Raw genomic sequence first — 21,416 nt, forward strand, 5'->3', positions numbered from 1 at the left:
TCAGCCCTGAGCCCCTTCCTTTTTGCAGCGGTGATGGATTGGCTGACAGATGAGGTTAGACCGGAATCCCCGTGGACCATGATGTTTGCAGATGACATTGTGATCTGCAGTGAAAGAAGGGAGCAGCTGGAAGAACAGTTAGAAAGATGGAGGCATGCACCGGAAAGAAGAGGAATGAAGATTAGCCGAAGTAAAACAGAATATATGTGCATGAATGAGAGGGGCGGTGGGGGGAGAGTGAGGCTACAGGGAGAAGAGCCTAACCTGACATGTATGTGAGGGGGGAAATGGAGTGTCAAAGTAAAAGTCCGGCTTTGTGACTTCAAGCCTAATGTCTGCTTTTGAAATATCTCAAAAAGAATTGAATCATTCTCATTCATCGGAGTACAAACCGAGGTCTAAAAAGCCACACACGTGAGTCCTTTCTGCCACAGACAGAACATTTCTGACTCACTTAATGGAGATTGCACCTCGCACTCAGGTTCCACTCACTGCTGAAATTATATTAATTAGCTTTTCATTAGGCTCATTAGCTCCATTGTCACGCCAAAACGTTCAGTAATGACATGTGTCGGACTGAGGGTTTTGCTTTGCCATCACACATAATTGCCTGTGTGTCTGTGTGTGTGTATTTTTTTGGGAGGGTGGGGGCGTTTAGAGATGAGGGGGTGTGCAAGGTGGAGAGGGAGAAGAGAGCGGAAACGGTGGGAGTGTGTCATCACATTAGTACTTTGTTTGGCTTGCACAGGCAGGCCACCTCCGAGGGGATGAACTGCGGTTACGTGTTAGCGAGAGTGAGAGATGGAGTGACTCAATGAGCGGGAGAGACGGCGTGCACGAGAGACGGCACGTAAATGGCATGCGAGCCCTTTCTTCACGTGCTCCGCCGTGCACGTGTGCACTTTTGCGGCGTGTGACGTGCGGCAATTGGAGGGATGGCGAAGAGGAGGAAGAGGAGTGGAGCGGGGGTAAGCATATTCCACCAAGAAGCCTCAGGCCAAGCGCTAGCTGGAGAATTGTTAATCATATGCATCAAGTCAACACAAGCGAGCACAAGCTGCTGACTACAGAGGAGAGGTGGCCTGAGCACCTGGGAGGGTCCCTATGGAGGGTCCGGTACAGGAAGACAGGTGGTGGGGGAGCGGGGAGGGGGTCGGGGAGGTTCAGTCCCTAGGCACAGCCTCAAGGTCTGACCTGGCACGAAGAGCAGTTAACTGTGATTTCCCGACAGGGCCCCCACAGGAGAATATAGCAGAGGCTGTCCTGCTCGCCGTGGGGTCTTGTTCAGGCCTGCCCGCGCTGAGCTGTTCTCACGACAATTTAGCACGATTTAAAAAAAGAAGTGTAATTAGTGGGAAGAAACAACCGAGATGGACGGCTGCATTATTAAATTTGATGTATTTATGTACAGTATTTGATCATTGAAAAAAATAGATCTTTTTAAATCAACTGCTCCTAACTTTTTACTGTTGAAAATGTCATTTATTTATTACCATGATGCGACCATGTTTTCTACTGTATTTTGTTTAAAAATAATTGTATTTTATTGTTATTGGATTTTATGTATTTATGTATGTTTAAAAAGTCAAATATTTTTAATTCATATACTATTAATTGTATTATTTAAAATATATTCACTACATTTATGTATTTTGTCTTGTTTTTAAGTCGCATGTTCCTCACGTTTTACTGTTGAAAATGTGCCAGTTCTTTATTAGCAACATAATTTATTTTGTTATTGTATTTATTATGTTGCAAAGAAGTTGTATTTTCTCACATTTGCTGGCTGTTTGTAAGGCTAACCGGTACAGACGATGGATAGATAGACGTCAAAACTTTAACTATTAATTATTTTCACTTTTAATTGCGGTGAATTGTATTTATTTGGTTATATATCTATTTTATTGAAGTAGGTATTTATTTCAATAAAAGAGTGCTAATATAAACTTGTTAATGCTCCTTAATACGGCGCTTTTATGTAAATTGTAATGAAAGAAGAAAATGCTGCAAGTCCGAAAAGATTTTAATTATCATCCTCATTTTGGAATTTGCATTGAATGCAGTCACATCGGTACATTATTCATGTGCTCGCCGAGAAACTGTGAGCCTTAATGTAAATGTGCAGCGGATGATTTAGTTCTAGTGGCAGCGGTGCTGAGTCGGCAGGGAAGCAGAGCTGAGGCCTTTACGGGAGAAGTGGAGATCTGACTTTCTTATTGAGACTTCTGAGAGGTCACGCCCACTTTTACCTTCAAGTGCTTTAGTTTTCATCAAGGATTGCCCCGAGAAAGACGCTAGGGTAGCAAAAATTCTCCATAGGAGACTTTATTCATCGGCAAACGAAACCAATTCGGCAGAGCAGCGGGTCGACTCTGAGCCCCCTCCCGTGGCAAAACTGATTACATTTCTTGACATTCTATTTCATTTTCTTCATAAAGTACAATATAGAGTGCTTGTTTTCCGATTAAAAAACAAATTTGTTGGATTTTGGGGGGAGGCTGGATCAATTCATATGCATTTCCATTCATTTCAATGGGGAAAGATGATTTGAGATACGAATGTGGGGACGAAATGAATTAAACTTGTACCTTGAGGCACCGGCGTACATAAATGGGGCAGATATGTGACAATTGTGACTATTTAACAGGCAGCCCAGCAAGTCAGAGCGGGTGGGCCGGATCGCACACTGGAGAGGCATTCTCTCGTCTAATCTTCTTAGTGTGGATTTACTTGGCAGCAGACATGCTGCAGACCTGTACATGCTGTAATATATGGTATAGTAACTCCTTAGTCTTAGAGCCGACCCCTAATCCATAACCTGACGTCAGATCAGATCACGCGATCGCAATGGATTTTGTTCTCCAGATAACGTCGCTCCGGCTTCGCGGGGAACGGGGTGAGTCCAAGCCACGGTGCGTCTCATCCAAGGTGACTCGGAGTCCAAAGCCGGCAAGCGCAAGGTCAGGAGCTTTTAGAGCCGCGGGGGACAGACAGACGGACTACTTTCGTACGCTCCTTTTTCTGCGGCTGATCCGCCTCTCGCTGTCACAAAGAGTGCAGCGAGAAGCTTTGGGAAGGGGAAATCTTCCCCTTCAGCAGAACACATTCATGCTTGAAGCCAGGGAAGATGAGAGCGGCCCACTTCTCTGAGGCACAGTGAGAGAAAGCAGTAATGCATTTTCATGTGAAATATTAAAAGCCCCTGCATTAATCTGTCTTCCCGCTCCCTGGGGTGCCGTTGACCCCTCTGTCCTAGCGTTCCCCCGAAAAAGGACACAGGCTGCCTCCCTCACGTCACCTCACCACCATGTTTCTTTTTTAGAATGGGCATTAAAGTAGTGCTAACCGTGGACCTACTGGTCATATTTCATGATAAAAACATGTTTCCATCTTTTAAAGAACATCAAACAATGCTTTTGGTAGTTTTCCAAATGTTTTAACTTGTAACCATAGTTGGTTACTGAGTGAGCCTTCCAAGTGGACCTCACTGGTTCATATGACAAGAATGAAATAGACAAATTACAGAACACCTTTCATGCAAAATGCTTCAGATTTTTTTTCTTTTTTCATTTATATCTTGGCCATATATATATATATATATATATATGTGTATATTTAATTATATATAATGTAATATACTTGAAATTGGATTATTATGTGCTTTTAAAATATTTTGACATTATTATTCATATATTTGATTTGATCATTTTGTAATGCATATACAATACGTTTTGCAGAGGTGTTATTGTCTTAACAATATTCTTTTTTAACATTTGCTGGGGGTCTGAAGCAAACTTGTATCTCAAGTTTTTGCTTGATGACACACTCCCACCGTTTCCGCTCTCTTCTCCCTCTCCACCAAAAAAAAAGACAAAAAAAATCATGGAAGGATTATAATGTTCTCCCAAGAAAAATGTCAACGCACACGCAAATGCCTCGTTTTAAATATCGCTTTGAAGAGCAGCTGATGAGTGTTGCGGTGTCCAGATGTGCGATTGTGTCCACCCAGACTTCGAGTTTTACCACCTGCTCTAAATTTTGCACTTGGCACCCCATGAATGTGGTAGCACCCATCTATGGCCTTTATCTAGGCCAGCAGATCCACACAGCTGGACACATCTGGACCCCTGCTATACTTCTTGCTTTGTCTCAACCACGCACACACTGCACACGTTCACATGCGTGATAGCCAGTGCGCACGCACATACCAGCTGTCGTGGATTAGTAAAGAACAAGAGCTTCACTACGCTGCAGGTTGCGTTCGATGGTCACGCCCTGGATGTGACCTAAAGCCAAGATTTTGTTTCTCGGGATTCCAAACCGTTTATGCAGCAGTGAGTGAATACGAACGAACGCAAAGTCAAAGCTCTTGATGGCAAACGTGCCGTGTGTTTGCACACGTTTATGCTTAAAGGGAGCTTTGTCACAACAAAAAGCATGATCCTTCGGAGGGATTCCGCAGTTTTCAGGACTTTGGGGTTTTACCCGATCTAAAGTCGATTTCTGTTGCCACGGGATCCATCTTGAATTGCCTCTATACTTTGATCCCGCTGACCCTTCAATCTCCCCGCCGCCGGATCTCGGTTAAATCTTCATTATTCTCCTTCAAGCCACAGACTGACTCTGGTGGGAGCCTCATCTGGACCAATCTAACGCCCCCGGCAACACACGCACACTAAGGGGACAAATGGATTGGAGTTCCATTAAAAGGGACTAACGGGTGCCAGTGTGAAAGCACAACAAATGGATGCCTGCCATTTATAACAATTTAGCCATTCATAATACAGTGGTATCTTGACTGATGAGTTTATTTCGTACCGTCACCGAGCTTGTACCTTAATTTACTCATACACAAAATGAATTTGCACCATTGAAATACCTTGTAGCATACAAACACATTGAAAAGCTAAAAACAGGAATTGGCCTCACTCGTCTAATGCTTTTGGAGGGAGTGTCTCTTTTCTTACAAAGTGAAAGGTTTAAACACAACCATGTGCGAAGCACTCGAAGTGTTCGGCTTTTGGAGGCACAGCGACAAGCAGCTCTCTCGATGGCTTTCTCGCAAACCGCAATAAAATATTCCATCATATCCTCGAGCATCACAGACTCCAGCTGGGATCAAAGTGTATACTTGATGATGGTGCAAGGAGCGCACATTAGTGCCTCCTACGGCATCCCCACTCCCCCCGCGCGTGGGCTGAGCCCCTCATTCCCTGCTATTAATAGATGCCGTGAAAAATACATGATAGGCTTTACGATTGCCATTTTGCTCTGCAAGTATAGATGCATAACCGGAGGTGACACAGTGAAGGAAGAGTGACAGTCACATGCTCACAAATGTTAATGGTGACCATTAAGGGTGCCAGGTTTTCCGGGAATCTCAAACCTGAAGCCTCTAAGGTAGAGTTAAGCCTTTGTATTTCACTGTCCTGCTCAACAGGGGGCGTTGTATATAATCGTACCTGATCATTTGGAATTTGCATTGTCAATATGACAACGGATCCCAAAGTGTCTTTCTTACTTGCACGTTTTCTTAGCTGAACAATTGTTTTAACATTTTAATCAGGTTGTGTTGCTCCTTCTGGTGTGCACGTATTGGCCACTAGGGGGTAATATAATACATACGGACATACTACACGTATTTGATGATCGGAAGAAGATGGTCGCAACTAATATTAGTCGTTCTTCGCAGAGGATAAAGAATATATGCCTGTGAGTATCGTTGTATTGACTGTCTGAATGTGTTGCTGCACTGTTCGTGTTGCCCAAAGGCGTATTAATGACAGGAATCTCGATGCTTGTTTCATTAGCCGGTATACAGCATTTTTCATTATGTTATTATTCAACTAGTGGACTATCATAAGACACATTTTTTGTGGTTTGGTTAACTGGGATCAGAACACAAGTCAAGAAGCCAATATGAAAATACCGTACATTATGACAGAAACTGTGTTTCTGAGTTATAGAAAATTTCAGAGATGCTAAGTACTATTGTCACATTTTGTTGCAGAGCTACGTCACGATGTTTACGTAGCTGATGCAGCTCGCACAATCTGGGTCGACTGTACTGTGGCAAAGTGAACCGTACAACTTGATGGATGGCAACAAAGCCCTGAACAGTGAACCAGAAGGCAACGATACGCATCGTTTTGTTTACAATTCAACGTATCGTCAGAGATTAATCCTGGTTGTATTTGTCACAGGCTCCCCATGAAGGGTTTAATGACTGTTGTTGGCGATGTCCCATCGATGATTCAGTGCGGCACGCATCTGATGGTCGGGGGACCGACAGGAAGACTTCTCTGGCAGAATGTTTGGGACGAATTTTGGATATATGGTACAATTCACTGAGTTAAGGTTGTGAACGTGATGGATGCTCTCTCCTGCTCATCAGTGGTCTAAATTTAGTATAAACCACTTTTGACCATAAATACAATGTTTTGACCCGAGAAGTGTACGACTTTGCACACCGGGCTCATGTGTTTCCATACAAACTGGATTGTCCGCCGTCTTTTTATGCTTAACCGAGCGGCCCAGCGGGCTTGTTTCCAGGAACACGACTCTCACGCCTGTCAAATCAACTCATGGAGGCTAATCAAAAAGGAAGGAGTGCCGTGAGTCATAAAAACGCTAGGTACAATTCAATCAGAGAAGATTATAATGTTCTGCGCTCGCTATTAGTCTGGGATTGGTTTAACTACTCTAATGGGTTAAGCCAATGTTGAACTGCAAATAAAAGTGTGGGGGGGGGGGGGAGTTCACGGAGGAAGAACCGGATGAACCAACATTTTTCATTGTGGGATAAGGACCTTGAATTGAAAAAGAGAAATAAAGTGAAAGGATTGTAGTCATATGAATTAGAACAGAACTATTTTTTAGAAAATGCTGAAAAACGTTTGAAAAGGTTTTCCACTAATTAAAGTGGGTTTTTTTTTTTTGCGTAGAAAATTCTACTAAATCACTGTGAGATGGCTCTTGGCATCAAATCCTTTTCTTTCTCGATAGAACAAACAAAAATAACTGCAGCTCCTCAGCCAGGATGCCCCCTGATACTCTCTACAGCACGTACATCATCAAATATCATATTACATTATAAAATCACACTACCATAAAACACAATGGAAATGGGATGTTATATATTGCCCTCTTCCCCTCCGGGCTTTGCTGCATAATGTATATTTCCCCAACCAAATATTTAATCAAACAGAGGAGCTTCTTGAAAGGAAATGCCATTTCCGTCCGCCATCTTTTTCCCCCCGATAAGATTTGCGCGTGTGTGTGTTGATGTTAATCAGCAATCTCTGCCAACAAATCCACTGGACGACGAGCCATGTAAAATGGCAGATTACGGGCGAATATGAAAGAATGTGTGAGCGTGGAGTGAGCGCGACAGCAAAGGGTTCTTGTCGCGTTATCTTCAGGAGGAATTTGACATTATCCCGGTGGGATCCGTTTTTTTTGCCGTGTGTGAATGTCCGCCGCGAGACAAGCTGTGCCCGCCCCACCCCCAGGAAAGCATCACGACAGGATGTCTTCGCTCTCATTCTTCATCTCGCAGTTCATCACTTGCACTTTACATCACAAAAGTCACCACAACTAAAATAAACCACAGGAGGATTTGTATTAGCACTGGGGTGGACGGCTTATGTTAGCTGCTAACGGTAGCCGGTGTTTTATGGCGCTTGCGTTTCACAAGCGGTTCACTTGCACAGTACAGTGAGTGAACCCCCGCTATCAGAAAACCTTGACGCTAACAGCGAAATCATAGTTTGTGGAATATTTCCGGTTTTAAACTATGAATACAGTGAGTCCCCGCTAAATCGCAGTTCATCATTTGCGCAACCGTTACATCACGGAACGTTTTAGGGGTTTTTACAGTACACGGGCAAGTCGGAATTGAGAGTTGCGCGCTTTCAGTGTAGCACCATGTTGTGCTGCAATATGTCGGGCGACACTGAAGTCTACTGGAAGAGATGCAATGTAATTCGAAGAAGACAATGAAAAAGGGCAAGATGAGGCAAAGTTCCCCAACGTAATATTCATCGTTCCCAGCAGAGAGAATACATCCCTGTGACTATTGTAAACGCTGTTTGCAAGTGTTGCTGCTCCGTCTTTGTTAAAGAAGTGGTGCTCAATCCCATTAGCCACTCTACAACATTTCCTATTACATGTTAGCATTAAGCTAGGGGATGTTCGTTCAATGAAATTACATGGTTTGGTTGAACATTTTGGTGTTTAAACAGACAACACTCTGAGTGGGTTTTAATCAGTTTAAATGTGTCCAAAGTGTGTGGGAGAGGTAAAACTGTAAAACGTTTTTTTAAGGTCACCATATTAGCCTATCAACAGGGGTTCACTGTATAGGAAATTGTGAATATTTTTAGGCAGGCGTCAATTAATGGCAGTTTTTCATTATTCACAGCAGGCCTCAGTACCGAACTCTATTAATAGCAGGAGGTATACTGGACCACTAGAGGCAGCGCAGGCACATGTGAGGGAAATGGAGAGAACTGGGAGAGCACTTAAAAGAGAGAGGGATGTGGTTAAAAAAAGGCGAAACTACGGATGTACAAGTATCGTGGCATATAGCAATAGATGTGACCTTTATTTCCACCTCTCCACCAGAGTACCATGGCACACGTCCCGTCAGCGGGGGTGGCAGCAGGCGGCACATTGCGATGAATCAATCAGACGGCTGCGGCCGTCCAAACGTTCCCCCCGCAGGCTCGTTATGTACGCAGATGCTAGGTGCGAAGCCGGGCGAGCCGCCGATTGCCTTCCACATGCTGCGCCGTTCCTCCCGGAGACGCGCTGACGTCAATGACTTTCCATAAGGTTTACATACAGAGAAGTTCTATTTGTGGGCAGCACAGCGCGCTAGTGGTGAGCATGTCTGCCTCCCAAAACATCTGTGTTTGCTTAATTTAATACTCTAAATTGTCCATAGGTGAGATTGTGAGTTTGATTGATTGTCTATATGTGCCCTGCGATTGGCTGGCAATCAGTCCGAGGTGTACAGTGGTCCCTTGTGACAAGAGTGACCCGATTGATGAGTTTTTTGAGATACGAGCAGATTTTTTTTTTTATTTGACTTGTGAGCGCAAACTTGAGATACAAGCGCTGTATGGTGGAAGTGAACTCAATTCTCTTCAATAGAAGCAGCACTTCAGCACAATTCAAACACTTTCTTGCCACTCCCAATTTAAGTTAGCTGTCAAACAAACAAACACACACACGCGCGCATACACAGCCTAGCTTTTAGTCTGCTAGCTTAATGCTAATGCTAACTTATAATGGGAAACGCATATTTAATTCTTTAAGCAACTGATATTTGAACAGAACTGTTGCAGCAACATTTAGACATTCAATATAACAGTATTTATTGTCATATTCTTTATCCTCTGCGAGGAACTGAGAGGTCGACACAGTACAGACGTCCATGTACAGTATTTTTATTTTTTTTTATATCTTATGTTGGCCAAGGTGGGCAGCAGCACAATGGCTTTGATGCAAAGTGTGACAAAAACTGCTTCATTCTTCTTAGTTTTTTTTAATAAAGAATAATAATAATAATCAGTGCTAATTCTCAAACCACCTCCACTGTGCTATTACTACTGCTACTACAATTAATAATCATAATAATAATAATAATAATGATACAATTATGTTTAATTAGAAATTGTGTTTTTTAAGTGATTCAATTATTATTATTATTATAATGGCACGACATACCCAAGCTCGCCCACGCCCCTTCAGGCCTCGCCCCATTCCTCCCCTGTATTTTTACAAACTGATAACACAAGCATCTCACCCCACTGGGTCCGTGATCTAATATGGGGGATCTCACGGTCTCAGATTCATATTTCATTGCGTGTAATTCCCTGCGTACCCGCCGCAGCTATGTGCACTATTTTATCTCGGCGCGCCACCCCTGTTACAAGCAAGTGGTCGCTCCCATCTGTGCACACGAAGGAATGAATCAGTTAACGTCTTCATGAGTAACTGAATTATTGAGAGAATTTGTGCTTGACAAGCTGGCACGTTATAGAGGCAACCGTTCCTAAAAAGCATTGGGGGGAAAAAATAAGGAAGGCACATATGTGAATCAAGAACAGCATAAAAAAGCACTAAACCTGACATTCTACATCCATATAGGTCTTATAATTTGAACTGATACAAGGGAGTCATGGGAGTGATTATTTACTTCCCATATGTAGTGGTACAGTAGTATATAAATACAGGATATGTAGGATCTAGAATATGTCACGGTGGGGGATGTCATATTAATACATCCCTACATTGAATTTCCGAATTTTCCGATTGTTCCGGAATGTGCCATTAGGGCGGAGTATCCCTGGATTGATCAATGGTCTGACACATACTGTACAGACTGATGTTTCTGGACTTTTTTCCCCCCTTCAATTCCGCACAGAACAGTCTTACTGTGAGGAGAAGAAACAGTGCCAATCAATAGATCAACTCAGTTTCTTGATTTCCTCGGGTACACACAGTTTCTCCCTAGAAACACTTTGTTTGGATATTTGAGGAGAAAAAGCTTAAAGTGAGATCCGTAATTTTATCCGGCCATGTATCCTAACATCCTACAGCATGTTCTGGCCATTAGACCCCCCCCGTGCATGAGACATCGCCTGCACTTCACAAATGGGACACCATCAATTATTCATGCTTCCTGCAGTACACATTCCACGTTTCCCTTTCTGTACATTAATATTTAAACCCCTAGCACGACCACCAAGGCCGTGTACTTCACGCAACTCCTCGCCGAAACCCAGTTTGCTTTTGTCACCTCCAAGTAGGAACGTTTGTCTACACGATGCACTGTGATTTGTAGTAGATAGCCTCAGTGTGTACTTACAAGAACACTCAAGAAGTTAAGTTATATTTACTCTGTGGGATAAGAGCCAAGTAATACAGAGGGGTTGGGGCAAAATCCCGACGTAGGACACCCCCGAGTCTACACTGAATACGTTAGTTGCTAAGGTTAATGTCAGGGTCATTGCTAAGGGTAATGTCAGCAATTCAAATGCAAGAAGTATTGGAACATAACAAGAGCTCAAGTTTCCTCTTTGTACGGGAGGACTTGGTGCAATGCCAATCAAGTGCCGCAGTGTCGGATGCGACCAGGGTAGCTTATCGAACCGCCCACAGGATGCATACTCGAAGCAGTTTGCGCTCGTGTTTATCTGTCGAGGGGATGCTTTTTTTTTTATTCTAAAGATAACCCTGGCAACCATTGTTGTAGATGATGTTCTCCACATAAGGTTATAAATGCACATATGCCGCTGAGGCAGTGACTTGTATAGATGTATTTAAGTATCCTACACCCCCATGTGTTATCAAGACATCTACAGGTATTACCTCCAGCATGATTCCATACTTGAGCCTGCGGACAGAATGCTCTTGTGCTGATAGCCGGTTGGAGAAATTGGTTTAATGACTTTATTTGTCATGTTATCAATGTATCTCCATTCCCTTTCAGAACATGTTTGTTTTTCAAGCCATTGTTCCATTAAGGGTTTCCAAGGTCATTGCCTCCAAGGTAGCCCACCATCCTAAAAGGTCTCCTCCTGTCTTGTTTCATGGTCAAGACCTGTACTTTTAGTCGTCTTAATTCCTCATCTAATTTTTGGGATTTTGGACAATGGTATGCTTCCAAATGTTTGTTTTTGTGCCCTGATGATTGTATTGACTGACCAATGAACCCTCAAATGAACAGTAAACGGAGACCAACCCCATATTTCTTTCCATGTTCAATTCCCTTTAGCGTCATGGCAAGATTCTACCACCAGCCTGTATGGATCAGACACGACCATCAACTCTTTACTCCAGACCGGCCCCAGCTTGATCACCCCATCGGAATTCTCAGCCACTAGTGGACGCAGCTACTTTAACAGTCCCCTCACTGACACCTACTTCCTCAGGGCTCAGAGATGAAGGTCATACGGCCCTCCAGCTGAAATCTCCCCATTGTGATACCAGATGAACTATTTCTTACCAAAAAAAAAAACGTGTTCTCTTCCAGTAATACCCTGACAACCTGATTTACATATCCAACTCATTCAGTTTTTTGTCGGATAGATCACACTGACATTCTGGTAGTAGAATAGAAGTGAACCTTGTGATACCTGGAGGGCAATCTGCATAAAAAGAAAGGGATAACAATAAAGCTGTTAACATTGGTCGGAGATAAACTGTGATATCTTTACAGCCGGATCTTTACAGCTTTCGTTGTTTTGACAGTCCTCTGCCCCCATTAACTACATTTTCAGACCGTCTCTGCATTCCCAAACACAATCTTGTTTGTCTCTTTAAGCGCAGCTCTCATTACCCCAGGGCCTGCCGCCTCCCGCCCTCCTCTTTCTACTTTATTGATTCGTCGAGAGTCAGTGGGCCGTGCTCGGCACTTGCAACGGAAAGGGCACTGGGATCAATTTCCACAAAATTCCACATATTCGCTGAGCCTGTCAGTCCGGGATAATTTGTCTGCAGGCTTGCCCCGCTGAATACACTGATGTATTCTGCTTTGTAATTGGTGCCCATCAGTGTCAAGTGTCTCCACTAGCTAAGATGTCCAAGGCCAACAGAGCAGACTCTTGTGCGGTATTCATTAATTTGAAAGAGGGGAATGTATGCTCGCATATTTTACAATGGGATGTTATGCAAATACTTTGAGGATATTTTTTTTGTTTTAATGTGTTGATAATTGCGAAGCCAAAGAGCTCAAGTTGGCACGCATGGTCAAACGAATTAATAGCACAATGTAGCATGTCCAAAGCGTTGTTTCCTTTGCGGAACCTCCTCCAAGCAATACTTGGGTAAGAATCATTCCTGTTGCGTTGTCCAAACATATTTACACTTTGCTGATACTGATATACACTATTAGATAATTAAGATTCAACTTGCAAGTGAGCAGCATGAGCCACAATTTTGGAGGCTTATAGCATCGCTTTGTAACTACAAAGTCAGCAGCTCTCGAACTAATAGAAGAAAGTAAAGGCAGGGCTTAAAGTTCCTTAGTAACTAAGCCTGATGCAATTAAAAGTAGTGCCAAAGTGCCTCTCCGCGAGCTACGGGGATCCATCCCAACAAACCATCCCAGCAAGTCCCAGGAGGAATGAAGGCAAATCTGAGCCTGACCTCCTGAGAGAGAGAGAGAGAGAGAGAGAGAGAAACTGGATTTCTATCTTTGTTTTTAATCCCCTTTCCATGCTCCACTGGTTCTAGGCTCTAGGTTCTTGCAAGGCTTTATGTATAGTCAGGGGAAAAAACAAAAATCAGGGGCTTGCGTGTCCAGTTTGTGTTCTTTTTTATTTTTTCAAGAAAATCGGTGCCCTGTGTCACTCTCATCATCCCCCCCCCCCTCAATCTGGTTGACTGCAGTGGCCCAATATCTGGCTGACTTTTGACTTCTGACGGCGGCATGATTTGAGCGGACTCAAATATAATTTTGTTACCCATTCAGATCGCTCGCTCACTCTGGCATGGGCTTATTGTGACTGCGCCCGATCCAATCAGTGCCAGTCAGAGATCTGCCTGCTTGATGTCATATTCAGGACAGAACGGAATTTGTGAGGGCAAATGGCTTACGGAGGCCAAAACTGCGCAGATGAAGCTGATCAAAGTCTTTATGTTGAATGGTGTTGCTCCAGCAAACTAGTTTGCTGCATCACAACCTCTGGATTCAATGCAAGGTGTCCAAAATCTGCACTGGGCTACTACTACCCCCCAGTGACAGTTACCTTTAAGTCATTACCACCAATTCTTTAAGGTGGTTACAAATCAAAAATCACTTTAACTTGATCGTGACTCAAGTCAAAGCATGTCCCCTTTTATTATAGATGAGACCTGTCTCTACCAAGCATGAAGGTGAGCTGTATCGTTTGGATTGGTGTTTGTTGGTTTGTTAATTACAATTCCGCGACTGTTTTTTTTTTTTTTTACCAGTAGTCATACAGTAGTGGATGGGTGACGCATACTGTACATCAGATTCATTTCGTTCTTATATTTCGGTACATTTTAGAGTCACTATAAGATTTTGACACTGTAGGATTATTCAAAAATGACAACTGATGTACACCCCCAATTCCAATGAAGTTGGGACGGTGTGTTAAACATAAACAAAAACAGAATACAATGATTTGCAAATCATGTTCAACCTATATTTAATTGAATACACTACAAAGACAAGCTATTTAATGTTCAAACTGATCAACGTTATTGTTTTTAGCAAATAATCATTAACTTGGAATTGTATGGCTGCAACAACATGTTCCAAAAAAGATGGGACAAGGTCATGTTTACCACTGTGTTACATCACCTTTTCTTTTAACAACATTCAATAATTAAATATCTTGTCTTTGTAGTGTATTCAATTAAATGTAGGTTGAACATGATTTGCAAATCGTTGTATTCTGTTTTTATTTGTTTAACACAACGTCCCAACTTCTTTGGAATTGGGGTTGTAGATGTAGCAATAAAGAGCCAATTCAATTCTCGTGAACATCTTCATATTTCGCCAGTATGTTATTCAGTAATTGGATTTTGTCCCCACCAGAGATTTAAAACACTTCAATCTTGTCGATATTTTCATGTCTGTATCAATTTGAACCATAAAACTTGCCGACGAGCCAAAACAGGGTTTTCACCATTCCAAACCAAACTTTCACCTCAAAGCAAAATTGCTTTGAAGATGCTGATTGACTTGAGGAAGCATCAATTGAACTGATTAAAGGGCAACTTCAACAAACAAGAGGATGCCGTGTGGCATCATATTCAGTGATTAGAGCAAAATGGGCATCGGGCCAACACGCCTCCTCCCCCCAAATGTTTCTCCTGACTAGCACTCATCGAGCGGAGCTTTAGGCTCCTGTTATTTCCCGCCTCTGAGCCAATAAGGGTGGCAACAAGAGACTTGAGAGTGTGTGGTGTGTAATAAGCTCAATAGGAGACACACACACACACAAAAACAGATGACGGAGTATTTGTACACACACTCATATTCCCTTGCTAGTCTCTATGTTCACAAGTGTGCCAGTTTTGCCATACGCTCATGACAGCAAGAATAAAAGGAAATGGGAAGCGCAAAAGGCAAAAAAAAAAAATGGAGGGGGAGGTTATCACAGAATAAGTATAAGTGGTGGGAAATGACATCACCATTGGACTGCGATTTATTTAGAGCTTTTGCAGTGGGTTTAGCGGTAGAATCTGATATTAAGCCTTCTTGTTGACGCAAACATAAGTGTATTATTCCACAACTTAACAATATAGTATATCAATTGGATGCGGATACGGGGGGGGGGGAGCACCTGGAGCCGTGCTTTGCACAGCATTTCATCACCAGCGCAGACCTTTTATTCTGTTGTGTTATTACATTACATTTTTAACACAGCGCATTGCACATAACTACAAGATATTTCAGCGAGCTAATACAGCCATGCTTTAAAAAGAGGCTGATTTATCAAAGAAATTAGGACGTTAGCTTCTGAAAAGGATGGAAGGAAGGTTCTTATAAGAATTAAAAAAAAGTAATTTGCTTCAAAGGTTATGGAAACGGAAATGTCGTACGACAACTAGTCATTTAACAATTCCATCTGAAGTACTCTGTAGTATATTTAACTCACATGACATCAATATGAGCATCTTTGTGAACATAGTTTCAAAATGGTGCATATTAAAAGTGATTAAAATGGCTAAGGCCCTGTAAAGTCAATGCAGAGAGGTATTTCTAAATGCATTATACGTGTTTGAAGATAATTGCTGAAAACACGCAAAGACAGAACAATGTAGTACTGAGATGAAGCGTTAAACCTTTTCACCATTTCAGTTATCCTGATTTTTTTGGAGGGGGGCGGGGCCAAGCGCCTTAGTTCGCAGCGGAGGTTGTCCGCCGCAATTGCGAGTTACTTAGTTGTTATTCCGAAACCCGTTTTTCCCACGACAGCGTGCAGTTAGCGAGCTAGCTAAGCCTACGCCCCGAAAACACATACTTCCTGGATGCCACAATTGACAGAACAGCTTGGCAATGTTATTTGTATTGGCGAGAGAGGTGGTGACGCCACAGAAAAGCCAAGACGAGAGAGGAACCCTGGAAGCCTGTTAGCTTGCGAGCTAGCTGGCGGCTCACACCTCTCACTGCGGCATGGAAAGCTCCGTGACGAGCCGGTGGGATATATTCCACCCAGCAGAGGCTTCATATTTTTGCGGCTCAATCACTTCGTTATGTGTAGGCATAAGAAAGATGCTTGACAAAGTAGAATCCAGTTTGAGAGCGGCGCCAATGGGTTGATTTTTCATGATTTTGAAGTCTTCTAACCCTTAAACATACTGTACTGGATTTTTTTGTAATCGTTCAAATTTGGGTGGGTTGTTAACAACATTTCTCCGTGGCGTGTCAACTTTAGAAGACATTTACTTTCAAATGAATGTTTTATAGGCCCCCACTGCCTAAACGAAACCATTTTTATATCTTTGGTCATCTCTGTCAAAACATTTGAGATCAATCTAACATTTGTTTGCTTACTCTGAAACAAGTGAAGTCAAGTTGAAGTCAGGAAATGACTTGGAACTAACTTGTTAAACCCGATTCCTGCAGCCGAGCGCTATTTGTTCATGGAACGATTAGCCCCCGGTCGTCGTCATTCATGCAAGGCATCCCGGGCCGTGCGCATCGACAGCATTACAGAGTATAACCCCTCGGCTAAAGAGATTAACTCCCAACACGCCCACTTCGTGGCACATATTGAACCACGGTGCCTCCAATGGGGGAAATATCATTGCTGCTAATGTATCATCAACACTGCTCTGACATCGTCAACATGCCCTCCAAACAAGCAATTGCTTCAATAAAGAAACTGTCGCCACTATTTGTTGCAAATGAAACCGGCGGGGGGTGCTTGTTTTTACACTGGTGGGTCATAAGGGGGCAGCTGAGTGATGTCAATAGTGTTTGTAAAATGTCAAAGGCTTGATGGGTTTGCAGCTTTACAATGTTTGTCTAAGCCTTCAATGGCAAATGTGTAGTGTGCACTGATGCTCACACAAGGGCTCTTCCAGTATTACATGTTTGACACATATTTACAGTCAAGACTGCATGAAGGGATTATTTGTTTCTAAAGTGTAATATTTAATACAGAGTAGCGGAAATCAATACGGCAAATAATATTTTGAAACAGTTGAGTTACGGAGATGAATAGAAATCAAGTGGGCAGCACGGCGGACGACTGATTAGCATGTCTGCCTTACAGTTCAATTCTGAAACAAATTAGCCTACCTAAGTGGTTGGTGGCCCACCATTTTGCTTTTGCTAATCTAATTCAACTGGAGATGTTGACTGATTGTTAAGAATGCTGTCAATTTTTTGGACCGTTGATTGGACGAAGTGCCCGAGGTAATATGGAGTGCACTGCTTGGAAACAGTCATCCGAGGCGCAGGTGTTTCAGTCTAAACTATTTTACCGTCTAAAAAAAGATCAATATGTGCCAAAATTGTGCTACTATAAACATATAGGCTAGAGTAACATGCAGGACACTGCGAAGGACGCTATCTGTTCACTATGCACAACACTGTCCAGCCCACAAAGACTCGATCATTAAATTCAACTATAAAGGAAACTACGCAGGACACTACTGTATGTGGAAGGAAATTTGATTAGATTACCACTCACCTGTGCAGTCGATGCCATCAATACATCTGGGTAAAGGGACACTACGTATGGAAACAGAAACATGGAAAAAGCAATGGAATTCAATATTCTATTTCTACATTAATAGTGTGTGACTTTACTATCGAGTCGAATGAGGAAAAAGCAGCTGGGTCAAAATTCGTTTCGAAACTGAGAAACCAAATCGTGTCAGAATGAGTGTGACTATGTTAACATATTCATCCTGCCTGCACCTTGCAGTGCACCCTGATCAAATTAATAATGGGGAAGCCGTCTGTCTTTGGATAAGGCTAAATATGCAAACTCTGCAGCCTCCTCACTTTCAAGCCTTCTTTTCCGCCCTCTCTTAGTTCCCTCCATCTGCCATCACTTCGGTCTGTCTCCTGTTCTCTCCCCGTCTTTACTATTCCTCTTGCACCTCTTTTGTGCTTGTTTTCTTCATTTCACTCATCCTTCGCCACTTTAATCTCATCCATACATCCCGCCGGTTTCCTCCGCCCTCTCAGCAGCAAAAGCTGCAACAGTCGTCTTCTCACCTACGACATCTCCAGCCTCTCGTCAAACCGGGATGCGCGGCGGTCTCACTACGTCAGACTCAGACTACGGTCAGGAGGTGACAGCTCACCTTTCACCCCTCCAATGCCTCACTAGTTATCTGCGTCCACGATAAACAGGCCGCCCTCGATCGCAGAACCCGTCCCAAAGTATCTGACAAAACAGGTTCTTACGCTTTGCAAGGAGGAAAGACAATCTTACGGAGGTAAGATGTTTATCGGATTAATGCACAAGTGCAAGATAAAGACAAGGGTGAAAACCCAGAGGATACCCCCTGATATCAGTTTGGGCTAATGAATACAATTAATGTTAATCTGTCCAATATCCACTTCCCAGGAGGTTAATAATAGCAATGATTCACATTCTCAGACCCTGAGTCATATTTAATCCAGTTCACTCATGTGATTATTGGTAGTGTTCCATTATTAGCCCACAGCTGCCATTTAGGCCCAGTATGGATTGTCGAAAGCAGCCATGCGGAGTTGGAGGGTAACGAAGCGATTCTGTACAATCAGTAACTCACGTGTTCGGAAGCGGTGGTGCGGTCGTGTCGCCGGGGCCTTTCCTTGACGCCCGTGGGTCCAGCGAGACGTGGGCTTCACTGGGGGTGGGGGCGGCTGAGAGGCGGTTGTCTGGACCTTAGTGGCGATCCTCACAGTGGTGGTGGTAGTGCTGGAGGTTGCGTAGGCCTCGGTGGTGGAGAGGGTCTGTCCCGGCTTCGAGTGGCCTGCTCCGTTGCGCCCACCGACGACGGCGCTTCCTTTCCTGACCGTGCTGCGAGGGGTCACTTCCTTCCCGCTGGGCGGCGGCGTGAGTCGGGGGGCGCGGGCGGTGGACGTGGTCACAGCGGTCCCACCGACCCGGGTGCCAACGCGGTTGTGAAGGCGCGGGGTTCGGTTTCCTTCGCCACCGGCGGCGCTGCCATTGGCCGAGTGGTTCGCCGGCGGCCCAGATCGAGTTCTCGGCGCCGGGGCAGTCCCGTCGGCGGCTAGAGGCGTTGTCGTGGAAACCACTGCTGTGGTTGAGGCGGCAGACGTGGTAACGGTGGGAATGTCCGGCCCCTTGGGCATGGCACTGGGTTTGGAGAGGAATATTGGATCCTGTCCCATGCTACCTTTGGGATCCACCAGGTCTGTGGGGACGTAGTCTTGGACGGATCCCACCACAATCCATTTGAGCAGCATGAGACTGAGGCCCAAACCCACAAAGCCCATTACCAAGGGCACGGCGCACAGCCAGGTCTGCTGGCGAGGCCACACAGCGCAGGGGCCACAGCGAAGGGGCCCCGGGGCACGGGGGGACGCCTGCTCGGCCCCGGGCTCCTCCAGCGTCATGGCCACCAGAGTGCTCGCACCGGAGTGCTCGCTCATCCTGCTTTCGGTCTCTCTGGGAGCTTTTGGAGGTCAAACACGTTGCCAAAAGATTGAGGGGCGTAGAGAAGGAACGGATGGTGGAGAAAGAAAGCGGCACATCTTACATACACAACAAGCCGACATATATCTCAATGTATACATTTGGATATACACACACATGCATGCACACGCCTTTAAAGCACTACTGTGCCACATCTAACACTCACACACATTCAGGGAACAACTAATTAAACGCTGGCGCAGCACTCACATGCAGACAAGCAACACACAACCCGCACTCCCTCTGGCGGACAAGGAAGCAAACACACGCATGCACAGGAACACACAGACACATAAACTCGCAGGTTATGCACAGGTGAGATGGAGGGCTGGAGGACGGAAGCAAGGGTGAGGGGGCGCCTCAAACAAAGCGATGATAAATCCCAAGATGATTGGCTCCCTTGTTTTGAGGAAAAAAAAAACATTGGGTATTGATCCGTTGCGAGGTGGCGGAGATCAGAGCTGTAAATCCATGTGCGTGCTCGGGTGCTTAAAAATAATTGTCATGCCCTTTTTGCCGCCGCTTGTTCAGTTCGATCATCCAAGTTCAAGTTTGCATCACCCACTTGAATCTTTTTTCTCAAGTAATCCAGTATAGAGGTGAAGTTTCAAACAAGATGGTGCTGATCCAACTGATCCGGGGGTTACACTTTTGCTTTCCTGGAGTGACAGCCGGGTAGGTTCCCTAGTGGGGGGGGGGGGGGGGGGGGGCTTATGGTCGGTGGGTGTCCGACCAGCCCGCCACTCTCCTCTGCAAATAAATCCGCTCCTGGCGCGAGGACAGTGAATACGTAGACACCTTTACGAGCGGTTCACCTCAGCCGCATTCCCACAGTGGCGCAAGCAGCAGAATGGGAGATGAAGAGGAGAGGAGGGGTCGAGGGGAAAAAACGATGCCGCGGCGGCTGTTCCTGGAGGCTGAGACAGGGCTTGCGAGAGAGGGAGCGACGGACAGCTGGCTCAATCCAGTGATGCGTCCCCGTGCGTCCCGGCCGCCGATCTCAACACTCCGAAAGTGACACCTGGCGATTGTCTCGTCTCCATGGCTGCTGGTGCAAAAACAAAAACAAAAACCAAAAAAAACAAAAAAAAGGGGGGGAAAGATGATGAGAGAGTGCTGTTGGAGATGCGTGTTGGCTAAGCTCTGCAGCAGATGCAGATGGGAGGCAGAAGGAAGGGTGGGCAACAGCGGCGGCGCGCGCACACACACGTGTACACGTACGCGCGCGCACACACACACACGCACACACACTCACGCTGGATGGAGAGGAATGGCACAGACACACCCAAGGGAGGGGAGGGATGAAGGGAGGGAGGGAGAGAGAGGATGAGGAGGAGGGAGGCGCCAGGCTTCCAACGAACCAAACGGCAGCAGCAGAATTTATGAGCGACTTGGAGTCCGACTTCAAGTTGAGACTTTCATGGGCAACATGCTTATTTTACCATTGGCGAGGAACGCCATTGTTTTAGGCTCACAGCCAAGCCAAGTTTTAATGCTACGCAAATCTCGTTACGAGTGGGGGGGGGGGGGGGGAGAGGACACACACACCCTCAAGCTAGATCATAATTAAAGCTCCACGGCTGCACGTGTGTTGTTTGTGATGCATGGATAATGGGGATAATGATGATGGGGGGCTACTATGTTGCTTATTGCATGACAGCAGTCCTAAAATGCAATACAACAAGCCTCCCAAAGTGGCAGAGATGAGACGCTTAATTCACAACATTGATGCACAAAAGTTACCTTTAACCTTGTTTTGAGGGGGAA

At 44.6% G+C, this 21,416-nt stretch overlaps 1 protein-coding gene across 3 annotated transcripts in view; it reads right to left on the minus strand.

The window, feature by feature from the left end:
* Positions 1 to 20,692, minus strand: part of nrg3b (neuregulin 3b) — a 167,815-nt gene extending 147,123 nt beyond the window's left edge. For all 3 annotated transcript variants that reach the window (XM_061706754.1, XM_061706753.1, XM_061706755.1), the window contains exon 1: positions 18,760 to 20,692. In XM_061706754.1, the coding sequence (XP_061562738.1) occupies positions 18,760 to 19,606 (847 nt within the window). In that variant the 5' untranslated portion in view covers positions 19,607 to 20,692. The remainder of the gene's footprint in view (positions 1 to 18,759) is intronic.
* Positions 20,693 to 21,416: the final 724 nt, after the last annotated feature.

The sequence above is a fragment of the Phycodurus eques genome, chromosome 19, assembly GCF_024500275.1.
Source record: "Phycodurus eques isolate BA_2022a chromosome 19, UOR_Pequ_1.1, whole genome shotgun sequence".
Taxonomy (NCBI): domain Eukaryota; kingdom Metazoa; phylum Chordata; class Actinopteri; order Syngnathiformes; family Syngnathidae; genus Phycodurus; species Phycodurus eques.